The 14,649-nt window shown below is 39.4% G+C and overlaps 1 protein-coding gene across 5 annotated transcripts in view; it reads left to right on the top strand.

The window, feature by feature from the left end:
- The window catches only part of LARGE1 (LARGE xylosyl- and glucuronyltransferase 1), a 275,262-nt gene that overhangs the window by 161,550 nt on the left and 99,063 nt on the right, over positions 1-14,649 (top strand). For all 5 annotated transcript variants that reach the window (XM_051625695.1, XM_051625667.1, XM_051625687.1 and 2 more), the window contains exon 6: positions 8,043-8,214. In XM_051625695.1, coding sequence (XP_051481655.1) covers positions 8,043-8,214 — 172 coding nt within the window. The remainder of the gene's footprint in view (positions 1-8,042; positions 8,215-14,649) is intronic.

The following is a 14,649-nucleotide window of genomic DNA, read 5'->3' as shown; positions in this document are numbered from 1 at the left end:
CCATAAAGCCTGGCTAGTGGTGGGATTTGGGTCTGTTTGATCCCATTTATTAACCCACCTCTGAAAGGGGTACCTTCTGCCTCCAAGCTTGATATTTCTCAGCTTGGTGCATCCACCCATCCAGTCTGAAATTCAGGCAAGATATTTGCCTTAGTGGTGCTTTTGTGAAGTCAGCTGAGCAAAAGAGTACCTTTTATTTGGAGGGGGACAAGGATATTATATCATAGTTGAGGATTATTTAATTATTTTTTTCCCAAGCATATCTAGGATGATGTAGTGAAAGTACTGAGAAAATGTATACAGTATCAAAGGTTGCATTTTTCCAGCATAAATTGCTTAAGGACATGCTGCCTGGGAAAACACTTCAGCCAAACTCATTTTACTATGCTGAATAGAAAGCACTTTCTGTAGCTCTGGGGGTGATACAGTGCTGTGTTCTTTGGGAAAGTGAGGAATTATATTAAGAAAATGGGAAAAAAAATACTATTTAACAGACAAGAGGATCTGACAGGAACCTCATGAAATTCAACAAGAAAAGGTGCAAAGTCTTTCACCTGGGAACTAACTGATGAACCAGTATAAGCTGGAGGCCACACAGCTGGAAATCAGCTTGGCTGAAAAGGATCTGGGGCTCATGGTGGACATGAGGTGGAACATGAGCCAGCAGTGGGCCCTTGTGACAAAGAAGGCTGATGGTGACCTTGGCTGCATTAGACAAAGTATTGCTGTCAGGCTAAGGGAGGTGATACTTCCCCTCGGCACTGGTAGAACACACTTGGAGTGCTGGGTCTGGTTCTGGGCTTCCCAGTACCAGAGAGACAGGGCTGTACCAGAGAGAAGGGACTGGGAGCATCAGTTCTGTGAGGAAAAGCTGAGAGGGTTGGAACTGTTCAGCCTGGAGAAGAGAAGAGTCAGTGGTCATCTCATCAGTGTATACAAGTATCTGCAGGGAGGGTGCGAAGAGGACAGAGCCTGACTCTCTTCAGAGGTGCCCAGCAACAAGACAAGGGGCAGTGAGCACAAACTGAAATTAAGGAGATTCCCTCTGAACACCAGGAAACACTTTCTATTGTGAGAGTGACTGAGCACTGGCACTCGTACAGGCTGATTGTCCAGGGAGACTGCGGAATCTCTGTCCTTGGAGATACTCAAAAGTCATCTAACATGGTCCTTTGCAACCTACTCTAGGTGGCCCTGCTTGAGCTAGGGGTTGGACTAGATGACCTCCAGAGGTCTCTTCCAACCTCGACCATTCTGTGATTCTGTAATGCTGTATGGACTACAACCTAGTTTATGTAGCTGCCTAGCTAAAGCTCTTGAGTGCTTTGTTTAATGGTACCATTTTATATCCCCTTCCAATCCAGGAAGTACCTAGCAAGCCATGTTGTTAAGTCTTTTGTTGGCCTTCAGTACTGAAGAGAGGGTGGTAAGGAATGACAGAAACATTTAGTCCAAGGGAATCTTAGTTCAGTTTTCCTCTGCTTCTATGCTTGCTACTACTTTTATGCTCCAGTCTGTGTGTGCATAAACCAGCACTAAGATAAGGCAGCAAATACATTATCTCTTCAATTGTGCTTCATCATACTGCTTTGTTTATCATAATTTTAGTAATATAGCACAGAGAATGGTGAGTGCAGCAAAGTCTTGTTTGCAAACAAAATATCTCAGCTTCTAAGACCGATGTCCGTTACGAGCATGAGGTTTAAATAAAATGTAATAATAATTGAATTTAATTAATAGGCATTATAGCAAACATCAAACTGTATCTCATCCTGGCGTGAGATGCACTTCAAAGTGCATTTTTCTTCTCATTCAGCCAGAGCTCTTGCCCTGTTCTTTTCCACAGTTATGCTCATGACTGGCACCCATCCCTGCACCCTGCTTCCCACATTTGTCTTTCCAAGAGCTGTTTTCCTTGTCTTTATCCCAGTGAGGATCAGGTGGCAGCTGTTAGTAAATACAGAGTAAGACAGGTGGGAAAAAAAAATCCTTACTTTATAAGTACAGTGATGGGTTCTGAACTGGCCAAGACTACTCAGGGAAATGGATTTGCTGTTCTGGTAGTTCTGTGAAAACAAATGTGACCCAAATTAAATAGGTAGATAGCAAGATCTAAATGAACAAGTGTTCATAGAATCACAGAATGGTTAAGGTTGGAAAGGACCTCAAAGATCATCGGTTTCCAACCTCCCTGCTGTAAACAGGGACACCTCCCACTAGACCAGGCTGCACAAAGCCTCATCCAACCTGACCCTAAACACCTCCAGAGAGGGGACTTCCACAACCTCCCTGGACAACCTATTCTAGTGCCTTAGTACCCTCATGGTGAAAAATTTCTTCCTGATGTCTAATCTAAATCTACCCTCTTTCGGTTTAAAACCATTACCCCTTGTCCTATCACTGCCCTCTCTGGTGAAAAGTCCCTCCCCACATTTCCTGTATCCCCTTCAGGTACTGGAAGGCCACTATAAGGTCTCCCCAGAGCCTTCTTTTCTCCAGGCTGAACAACCCCAGCTCTCTAAGCCTGTTTTCATAGCAGAGGTGGTCCAGCCCTTTGATCATCTTTGTGGCCCTTCTCTGGAATGGAATAATAATAATAAAAAATAATAATAAGGGAATAATAATAAAAAAAAATAAGCTGTAGCACTCTTTGCTGCAGGATGTCGTGGTTGCTAAAAACTTAAATGACTTAAAAAATCAACTAAATACACAGATGAAAAATCCATTAAAAGCTGTCGACATAAAAATTACCACATCTAGCTCCAAAATTTGGTGCAAAATGCCAGAAGATGGGAGTATATATAGGGGTGGCATCACTTTAGAATTTCCCTGTAGAATTTCCCTGTGTTTTTTTTTTCTTCAGTTGGCACCTGCAACCATCATCTATCAGAGGCTGGCTACTGACCTCAATGGAATTTTGATCTGACATGATGCTGGCACCCATAAGTTGTTTGTTCTTTCTTGTTAGTCACTGTTCCTGCTGTCATTTTGTTTATGTTGATAGTGTTTTCCAAATTTGCTCTCTGCTAAGTCTGCAGAACCAAGTCTTCATCCCTTTCAAATAGGCTCAAGACACCTGGCCCTTACACTTACAGAGCAATCAGTGTTCATCTGGGAAGCCTGGGAGAATTTCCCCATCACCTATTTGTAGTGAAAAAATAGCATGCTTAAGGGAAAAAAAAATAATCATTACAGTTCCCTAAGGAAGTACAGTGTAAGAATCAAAGTCTGGCTGAATATATTTGTGATGACTTGGTAGAAGAGTTATGCTCTTTGATCTCAATCTGGGCAGCCAGACTAGAGTGTTTTTAAGAATAAAAATACCTAAGTACCTGGGAATGTAGTCACTTAGTCACTGTGCAATTTATTCACAGAGAAGGAGCAGCTCTTTTCCACTCACTCTGTCATAGAATCTGGGATGCTTGATTTTAAGGTGATGTTAGACTACTTCTCTCCTGTCCCTGTCCATAGCAGGGGAGCTGCCCATAGCAGATTATCTTGAATGTCCCTTCCAACCCAAACCATTCTCTGATATTCCATGAAAAGGGCACTTCTGCTAAGTATAGGGAACATTTATACAGTGGTAGCAACTGTGAGAAACTAAGGCTGTGTACAGCCAGTGTGGTTTAACCTCTTTTCCCGGAGATAGTTTGAGCACAGGGAAGACAGTATTACTGAACATGGAGGCTGTTGCTCCCACTTCTCTGGCATTTACCAGAATGATCAGTTGTGTACGGCATGCAGACTCATGGGCATGTAATTTCTGTATTTGTAGTCAGAAGCACTGAATAATTTAGATAATTTAGTGTATTTTCCGTCTTCAATTATGGAAAGAATAATGGTGATTCTCATGAAAGATCTTTAGTGAGAAGATACTTCACTTAGCTTACTTAAAAAAAAATCATTGTCAGCACCATCTGAATACCTTTCTTTACTCTCCTCCCATGAACAAAAATCTAGAGATCCAAGATGTGCTGTTTCTGCAGAACTGAGAGTTATACAAATGGCAAAGTTTGTCACACCATTTTATTTCACTTTCCTCTTTTAGTAACTATACTTATTTTCTGTTCCTGCCATATCTTCTAGGAGTATTTGTTCTCTGAAAACAACTCTGATCTAGCTTGTAAAGCAAATGAGCAGATTGTTCACAGACATTCCATATATGGGCCATTTAAACTATGCTAGAGAAAAAATTGTATTAAGCCTTACAGAAAATATTTAGACAACATTTAGATAAATGAAATGGCTAAATGTTTCCAGATACATCAAAGCAAGCAATGTGTAGGCTGCAGAGTTTTGCAAGAGTTTGTGCTTGAAGTGCCTTAATTGTCTCAAACTGCCACTTAACTACCAAACACCTATTCAACCATAGTTTGTATTTCTTTGTATATGTAATACCCAGAGAGTGAGCCTTTACAGTGCTGTTGTGTGACATAAGGATTTTTCCTTGGCATGAATTTGGAACAGTTACATTATTCATGAACAGTAAAGCTGTGAAGGAATTTTACTGGGGACTAATTAGGACCTGTGTTTATGTCTTAGACAACTCTGCATTAGAGGAGAGAAAACTTCACATACATTGAACCAGTTGATGGTTCAAACTTCAACATATGCTCAGAACAAACACGTGCCAGCCAGCCGTGATGGACCATTTGGAATAGGGACAGCACTGCTCCATTAATTTTCTAAAGTGGACCTTTCAGGCTTTAGGAATGAATCCTTTTGCATTCTGTTTGCCAGATCGGAAGGAACAGCTAGGCAAGGATCTCCTCCCTGCAGTGATACATGTCGGTGGTGTTAGAAACTGGGAATCTTGAGAGCAAGGAAAGCAATGGCTCCTTGAAAGTGACTTACTTTTCCAGCCACTTTCTATCTTTTCTGCTTGTCTCAGGCTATTCATGAGATACCTGAACTCCTGCTGTGTTAGGTTTATTTGCATAAGCATGAGTTATTCTGGAGAAATACTGCATTTGAACGAACTAAATTAAAAGCACGCCATCCAGAATTAATAACGTAGGGATGGGTATATAAAAGCAAGATCAAGACTATAAAATTACTTGAACTCTTTTACCATGTTAGTATGACTAGAAAACTCATCTCCATGGCTTCTCTAACACAAGGATGTCAAGTGGCAGGTTCAGAATTATATGCAGAGTTTGGGGTAAACACTCTGCAGACACTTTGATGTGATGGTCCCTCCCTAGGACCATCATATGAGAGAGCTAGGACCACAAATGACTAGATCTTTGAGGGTGTGGATTTGAAATTATCTGCTACATGCATAGAAGATATTTCTGGAGAGCACTGAGGTTCTTTTTTATATAAGTAGACAATTAATATTGGCATGTATCTGGGAGACAGAAACTGGATTTCTCTTTTAAGCAGTGTAGAAATTACAGAAAGCAAGCAAGAAAGAACAAAATAGGATTGATAGCTCTTGAAACTCATAAATTAAACCACGCTGTGTGTTACTTCCTTCTCTAATTTTTTTCATAGTTGTTTATAGCAGAATGCTAGCAATCCTTGCTTTATGTTACCTCTGGTATTCTATAGTGCAGATCCTATAGACAGCACAAGTAAATAATACATAGATTATGTAGGTGGTAACGCCAGCCAGATTGTATATGCAAGTGATTACACATGAATTATATACACAAAGGAACATAAAAATGGATTGCCAAGATGATGCACCTTTCAAAAAAAAAAGCAAAAAACCCTAAACAAAACCAAAACTCCACACTTCAGTTTGCACTATCAGTTTTGTTTTTGTTTTAAAATAACCTGATTTTCCTGCCTTTCCCCGTAAAATATTGACTTTCTCCCTAAGGGTTTGTTCTAGTGCCCTCAGTCTTTAAATGAACTTAGCAGTGGCCAAAAGCTCTGCCCTGATACAGGAACCCTGAGAATACAGAGGAAAGTTGTATGGCTTTTTGAAGGAAATAGAGCAGGCCAGCTTACATCAGCACAGCCCTTATTACTTTGTTAAAGCAACTTCTGTTAGCCTTTCTTCAACCACTCTTCTAACTTCCAAATAAAGTTTAGGAACCCGTTCTGTTATGGGTAGATTTTCTTCAAGGATTTTGGAGGAAAAGAGCTCTTCTGTACAAAAGCTGTTTCACATAATGAACTTTACAATGCCCATGAATAGATATGAGACATTTAAACAACTGAATAAATCGCCTCAGTTTCATGAATGCACTTAGTTTCTGCCTGCTTTCTCTGAAGTATAGCATGCCAGGACAAATCCTTAAATCTGCCTCACTCAGGTCCCCTACAGACAAAATACTAGTTACAGTTAATGGGAGCATGACTTGGGGAAAACTTAAAACCTGGGAATTGTAGTGCATGCCCTTTAAAACATTAAACAAGGTGTTTCAGATAGGGCAATAGGAACTTTTCAAAAACTTCTTTGTGTCACTTTTGGCAGCCACTTTGAATATTTGAGAACTTGAGTTTCACAGAAAGAAAATGCAGCATAGCTCATGGAAAATCCTAGGGCCAGTAATGAATCTCCCAAGTTATTTTAGAAGGTATTTTAGCCCTTACTAAAGAAATGTAAAAGCTTGGGATTGCCTCTTCAATATATGGCCAAAAAATAGGACTAAAAATGTTCTCTCACTTTCTCCACTTTTGAGCATATCTGTGTGATGTTACTAGTTACAACTTAAAGGTTAAAGTCTTAAGGAGAATTCAAGTTTGAAATAAACCTTTTTTTTTTTTGCAGTTTTCTGGCCCATTGTTCCAAATGACGGCCTTTTAAAATTCTGACCTCCAAATCTGTAAGATACAAAAGGAAAAAAATTACGTTTGTTACTTATGGAGAGTTGGGCAGGGAGAAACTTGATGAAATTCAGCAAGGGCAAGTGTAGAGTCTTGCATCTGGGGAAGAACAATCCCATGTACCAGTACAGGTTGGGGGCTGACCTGCTGCAGAGCAGTGTAGGAGAAAGGGACCTGCGGGTCCTGGTGGACAGGAGGATGACCATGAGCCATCAATGTGCCCTTGTAGCCAAGAAGGCCGATGGCATCCTGGGGTGCATTAGAAAGGGTGTGCTTAGTAGGTCAAAGGAGGTTCTCCTCCCCTTCTATTCTGCATTGGTGAGGCCACATCTGGAGTCTTGTGTCCAGTTCTGGGCCCCACAGTTCAAGAAGGACAGGGAACTGCTTGAAAGAGTCCAGTGCAGAGCCACAAAGGTGATTGAGTGGAACATCTCCTTTATGAGGAAAGGCTGAGGGAGCTGGGTCTCTTTAGTTTGGAGGAGACTGAGGGGTGACCTCATCAATGTTTACAAATACGTAAAGGGTGAATGTCAGGAAGATGGAATTAAGCTTTTTTCAGTGATGTCCAGTGATAGGACAAGGGGCAATGGGTGCAAACTGGAGCATAGGAGGTTCCACGTAAACATCAGAAAAAACTTCTTTACTGTGAGAGTGACAGAGCACTGGAACAGGCTGCCCAGAGAGGTTGTGGAGTCTCCTTCACTGGAGACATTCAAAACCCGCGTGGACATGTTCCTGTGTGATGTACTCTAGGTGACCCTGCTCTGGCAGGGAGGTTGGACTAGATAATCTTTCGAGGTCCTTTCCAAGCCCTAGGATTCTATGATTCTGTGATTCTAATACAGAGTCAGAAAATTCTGGGAATGGCAAACACAGAAGTTTTTGTTTTGTTTGAAAATGAAAATAATGTACAATGCACATGAAATTTTGGATTAAAAATATAGTTCAATTTTATGAGGATACATGGATGTCTCAGAAAGGATTGTACCAGGTTGAAAAGGCTCAACTAATTTTACTTATGTTGTGTAAAGCTGTTGCCTCAAAGAACTTTTTTATTTTCAGGCTTTCAGAAACTTCAGTGTATTTCAGAGGTTCTGAAGTTAATTTAAAAGCAGATGACTGTTTCCACCTGGCGTTTTATGGTGTTGTATTGCAGGTACTCAAAGATCTTCCACTATAACAAGAAACTGGTGTCAGGAAGAGTTTCCCTCTCTAATGAAGATTATTTTTCTTCCTTTTTCCCACTTCCTGTTTCCTGTCAGTCGGAAGTGTCTTGGATCCCCAACAAACACTACTCTGGGATTTATGGGCTGATGAAGTTGGTTCTGACTAAGACTCTACCTTCCAATCTTGAGCGAGTCATTGTCCTCGACACAGACATAACATTTGCCACTGACATTGCTGAGCTATGGGCCGTCTTTCACAAGTTCAAAGGTATTCTCCTGAATTTTTTAACTGTCTATATTTGTGGGGGAGGGAGAATGGTAAAGCAAACAGCACAATGGGGCTAAAAGAGCTATGTGAGAATTTGTTATGTTTCCACTCCTTTCAGTCTTAGAATGTTTGAATGTAATTGTTCTGTTTGTGAGCTCTTTCCTCAACAATATTTGGTATAGAATGATTGACAATGCTGATTATCTGTGTATCTGTACAATTTATTGTTCTAATTATTTGGGACAACTTTACAATACAGTAGATTAGAAAGAATTATGAGGATGCTGTAGTGACTTACCATTCAAGCACCTCTTGGTATTTAATACTTAGAAGAACTTGTTTTATATTACTTTTTATTAATAAAATCTAATTATCGCTTTCAGTATAATTTTTCCATGTTACCACTGAAAATGAAGGAAGTTAGGTTCATACTTGGCCCAGCGAGGAGGATGAAGGGGATGGATTTATACACATAAATAGAAATGAGTTACTGCTTGCTTCTCTCAATGAGTTGATAAAGGGTTCTGGATTTGAAATATCCAGCTAAAGTAGTTTTCTCTACCTATGCCCATTTCCCACAGGTTCTTGAAAAAGTCCTGATAGTTTAACCAAGAAAGGACACTTTCAGAGTAGCTGTTTAAGGAGATGATCACAAGCTCCCCATTACCTTGTGAGAAGCCAGGGCACTTTCCTGGCTGACACACTGCTAAAACAATTTAATTCTCCCAGGCTCCAGTGTTGCCAGCTTTTCAGAGTCAGAGACATGTCCTGTTGTTCTCCTCTTGCCCTCAAAGTATGTGTTGCAGTGCTGGTAAGTGCAGAGATATTCCAGTATCTTGGTTTGGAGGTTTACAGCCTGCCTAGATGCATATTATAAGCTCACTTAACCTCAAGCAAAATCAGCCTAAGCAAATAGAATTATTTCTTTACAGAAGCCAAAATAAACCACTCTGTTAGAAAGACAACAGAAAAAAGAGCACATTTACTGTACTTATCCCATGCTGAAATCCACATGGCCTTTATACCTTTCACAGTACCCAACCAAGGGACAGGAACTATTATCTTCAGCTCTAGCACTTAGTTCTCATGGCATTTGTTTCCTTTCACTTCTCTGAGTATATTGATGTCCCATCAGCAGACCAGAAGCAATCCCCTTCTTGCTTAACTGAACTATTCACAAACTTGCTTAATTAAGTAAAGTTTTTCTTCCTCTTCAGGTATTCTGTGTGCCTCTTCACCAAGTCTTTCCTTACACTGAACCTTGAGTTGCATATAAATATATACCTTGACAACCATGATTTACATAAATGTATGCATAGGGAGTAATGCTGTGCTAATTGTGTTGTCTCATTGTGTGCTACTGTCCCATTAATTGTAATATTTTACTGAATATGGTGTATTAGCATCATGTAGCAGGTCAAGAAATTTGTATAAATCGAACTTGGGCACAGAGCACTGTATGGTCAAAGACAGCAAAATCTTAATTGAAACAATGAAGGGGAACATCTCCTTGCTTAGATTTTCTGCCATAGTTTCAGTGCAGGTCCCTTTATATCTTTTTTTTACTGGAGAAAGAAACCAAGGATAAAGACTGCTTGTAAAGAAAGGAACATGGAGCAGAGTCAGACCTAAGACTGCAAAAAATATAGACAGCAAATATGGAAACATGGAGAAGGATAATTACAGGGAGTAAAAAAGTGGGTGTAAGTCAGTCTCCATACAATGAGGCAAGGTTTTTCAGCTGGTTAGAGCTGTGAAAAGCTCTAGCTTACACACAGACACAGAATTCCTGTGCTATTGCCAGCCCTCATAATATACATATCACAACTTCCAAATGTATGATTTTTTAAGTTGTCTGGTCTGTCTTTTTAATTCCAGCTGACCACCTGCTTCTCCACAATTCTTTTAATCCTGGCAATAATTTGGCCAGAGTCTACATCTGCTCATCTCCCAGATGGTCATGCCCAAAGAAAGAACTAATGGGACAGATCCATAGTCCCATGAATTGAGCAGAGGGGGAGAGGACTTTGAATACAAATATGCTCAAAATAGGGATCTTAAATGTTGAGGAGAAGGAAACGAAAGTTTCTGTGAACAAGGTTCTTCTCCAGCCTGTGTCATTAGGTGCAGTTGCATTAGGCAAAGACTCAATGAAACTGGATCATCCTGGAAAGCAAGAGCAATTAAGTTGGAAAGATACTGTTGCTTTTTTACTGCTTTGTAAAATATCTATTTAAATCATATGATGATTCTCAATTTGTCCTCACTGTCTCTTTATTTCTCCTACCAGCATTACAAAAGATGCAAAGGATGTCTCATGTAGTTAGCCCCAAATATTCTTATAAAAGCTCTGGTTTTTAACTACTGTTTTAACCCCCTATTCTTGTTTCTCCCTCAGAATTCCCAATTAGTTTATGAGAGGGACAATCTTATTTGAAGTATTACTTAAACAAAAGAGAAACAAAACTCCTATGATGGGAAGTTCTACTCTCTAAAGGAACCTACCACCATACCCAACTCCAGCTTAGAGGGCAGTTTTAGGTCTACAGACTCTCCTTCTAGCAGTGTTCAAACACCCAGTTGTTTTCTAGAAGTAGCCATTATAAACCTGCTTGCACAAGAATCTTGTTTGAGCAAAAAGTAGAGTTTTTTCACATCAGAGCAGGAAAGGCAAGAACTTTCTTCTGTGGATTGCTGCAGAATAACTGATAAGACAGTCCAACACAGCCTCTTCCAATTTACAGCCACACAAATAGATAAGGTCCTAGAGTCTGCAGTTATTTCTGTGCCTGGGAAGACTTTTCTTCCAAACAAAAATAGTGACCAAGAGAGACCAGTAGCTTAGGTTCTTTCTTTCTAGGACACCACATTTGAAAGAAACTCAGATTCAGGATGATCTTGTCATTTAACCAAGTCCAATTTGTTCTCACAGTATGTTTTAAATAACACCTGCAATACCTAGTATCCTTGTTCTGCAAAGGTTCTTCTTCCTGTCAAGAGCTGCTGAAAAGATCAAACTCTTACATAATAGCTTAATATTTTAGATGATAAAGCTACTATTACATTCACTCTGTAGATGGAAAAAAGGAGTAGGATTCCTTTGTAAATTACTGCTTTTCTGCCCTTTTCGGATAAGTTCTTTGCATATGCCCTTACAATAAATGATCCAACTATTCTGTAACTGAGTGCACAAATGAGGGCTGTACATATGTGGTTTTATTTGAAAATCTCTTCTTTGAAGTGGCCACCTTGGGCTTTGGGAGAAATTCACACCTCTCTGCTAGCCTGAAACAGTGTATCTCAAGCAATGTAACATTTAAAAATCTCTCTTAGCAGCTACTGTGGACTGTATAATTATTATTCTTTTTATATGCAAGCTTCAGTCTCTATGCATAAATATGTCTTTGGGAACCAGTAACTTAAATTTCCAGAATTAGACCCAGCTTTTCAGCTGGTATTTGAACATTTATGCTTTAGCCGTATTCTCTCTTGCTCTCCCAAAGATAAGCAGTCTCTTTTTCTAGGACAGATACATATATACTTCCAAAATCTTGACTTAAAAGGTCTGAGTCTGCAGCCAGTCTGGTGAAGATAACCTGTCATGCATGTTTTCTGTGACTTAGTTGACACTGATTATGTTTTCTATTCATCTTTCACTGGATTTCGACAGTTTTAAACTTGAGCAAGCATCTAGCCTAAGGGCAGAAGAGTGGGACTGTAGATCATTTGCATTCTTGGCTGAAGTGCTGCAAACTGTTTCAGACAGCAAGGATTAGTGTAACCAATATGCTTTTATCATAGAAATTGTGTGAATTCTTCTGAGAAAATAACCAGTCCAAAGCTATACTCTCTGCCATTAGTCTTAAAGCTCTTTTAAAGGCCACATCAGCTAATTGTTTTTATTCTTGCTCACCTAAACTCTTGATATTTAAATGTGAGTTCTTTTTTCCAAACTTTTGATTTTTGCTTTAACTACATGTTAAGTATCGATTCTCAAGAGCACTCATTGTAAATGGTATTTGGGACCTAACTGTAAGAGTCATCATAATTATTTGTGTTCCAGGTTAGAATTCCAGTCTGGATCACAGCCTCTTTGTGCTGGGTTCTGTTTGTATACATAGCAAGAGACAGTCTTTCTACTTTACCTAGTGTCAGGTGACAATTCTTGTGTCTGCCTGGTTCCTTAGGCTATTGCTATGTGTGGGTCACAGCTGAGACCCACAAATGAGACCTGAATAATCGCTGCGGAGATCAGTGTTAAGGGACTCTGTGTTAAGTTGAATGCCACATCTAAAGGCATTATAGTATTTGTAAATACATGTTGTAACTCCAAGGCAGTATTGACAATCCAGCTAGCTGATGTGATAAATATTTTAAGTACTTTAAAACCACAGAGATGGGATAGTACATAAGTATTGTATTTCAAATAATTCTACTTGTACGTTAAGTCATCCAGAGACTATAAGCTACAATTAGTGTTCATCTGTGCAAGTAAGTCTTCTCTGGAAAGCTGATGAAGGCAATAAGGCAGAATCACCTACCTTCATTAACCAAGCATCCAAGAAGGAGAAATGACAAGCTTAATAGGAAGACTAAGATTACCATATTCATACTTTGCATGAATAAAAACATGCTATAGAAGCTGTTTGCTTTGTGTCAGGAGCTCAAACAATGATAAAAATCCATACCGACATAATAAATATCAGAAAAGGTCAACAGGGATTTTGGTGCAGGATCAAGTGCCCGCAGCTGAAGAGAGATTGGCACATAGTCAATCCCAAACTTAAAATTTGTAAACACTCCGTATGTGGGTGCTTTGGCATATTGCCCTGCAGAATGCCTGAGGTAACAATCTAGGTTCATGCTATTTTTGCAGCTTCTTCAGGAAAAAGAGCAAACAAACAAAAAAACCTCACAACCATCACAAAATTCAACATCTTGTGTAGGTGGTTTAGTAATGATACTGTTACAAGAACTATTATGCATACATTTGTAATATCAGATGCATACATAACTTTTCTTTGTGTGTGCATTTAGTGTGGCAGAAAGTGAGATGCTGATGGCACCAGTGAGAGTCAGGCAGAGTCAGCAGGTGCTGTATAAATTTCCCTGAATTTGCCTCCATCAGTGAAGCCTCGCTTTAATAAACTATACCTGTCATAGACCTAAGCTCTTCTACAAAGATTGCACTTTATAGGTATGCTCTTCTGATGATGATGTGAAATACTCCCTTGTTGCCAAGATTAAAATCTAAAATTTATTGTCACCTATTGCTGAAGCCAGAATTTGAACCACAAAATTGATTCTGGGTAGGTTCTGTAGTTCAGTCTGTCAGTTTACACTGAGTAAACCTTTGAAGCTTCTACAGATCATTTTGAGACAGGATCTCTGTGGGCTGACACACTGTTTGTGTTAAATCCCACAGAGATCTTTCTGTTCCTTCTGGTCAGTACAATAGACTTTCTTTTCTTACTAATCAAGGCATTAGCAAGATGCACCTTAATTACTGTGTGTAAAAATCCATGGTATGAGTCAGTCTTTTTGTGAAGGAAACAGGATCACATCGTAGCAGAGTGCATTAATAAAATTGTCAGGCAGCTATAAAAACAGCTTAAAATTATCTGAATTTTTATAGGTGTCTAAAAAGGCCGAATGGCACTTGTCTTTGCTCATAAAAGGAACATCTGTTAGTTTGTGAAAGACTTCTATAGAAGTGTTAATTGGTCAGGCTACAGTACATAGCTCATCCTGGGGTTATTCCACAAATTAAATACATTTTCTCTTTGAAAATGTCCCTGTGGAGACTATCTGCTTAAGATTCTCTATTCCTGATTGTTATATCATGTTGTTTTCTTCTTTCTACTGCAGAAGCTTTGAAGCTTCCTTGGTGAAGAATTCAGTTTCTTAGCTATAGCTATGGGAAATGTTGGGGTGTGTCATGCTCTTCTGTCTCATGATGCTTGTCACCTGTGTGTGAAACTACAGGAGTGAACACTGAATTCCAGTTTATCTTGGTGAAGAGCCAAACAAAGGAAGGATTTAGGATGTTCAGAAAAGAGACAAGTTTTTAACTGTGATTGAAGGTTAATTTTGCTGATGTTAATTAGGAGGAAATCAAGCAAAGAGATAGGACTTACTGATCTTGTGGGTCTAAGGAAACACTCCTGTCTCTGCACACTTGTCAGATAAGATGACTGGTTGGAAGTCCTTTTTTTCCCCTTTTTAAAAATTTGTAATTGCAGTTTGCTTTGCCATGGTACTCCTTTATTGAGGAGGCAGTATGTGAGGAAGTTGATCTCAGTAAATGAGCTCCAGAGGAGAGAGTTTATTATATGGATCAGCATGTGCACATTCTAGTTTATGGGTTTTAATGTGACAAGAGACATAATCAGAAAATTCTGATTATGAATTGGTGCCAAAATAGAATGGCTGCAG

The sequence above is a fragment of the Apus apus genome, chromosome 1 (genome assembly GCF_020740795.1).
Source record: "Apus apus isolate bApuApu2 chromosome 1, bApuApu2.pri.cur, whole genome shotgun sequence".
NCBI lineage: Eukaryota > Metazoa > Chordata > Aves > Apodiformes > Apodidae > Apus > Apus apus.
This window is presented reverse-complemented; position numbering and strand designations above follow the sequence as displayed.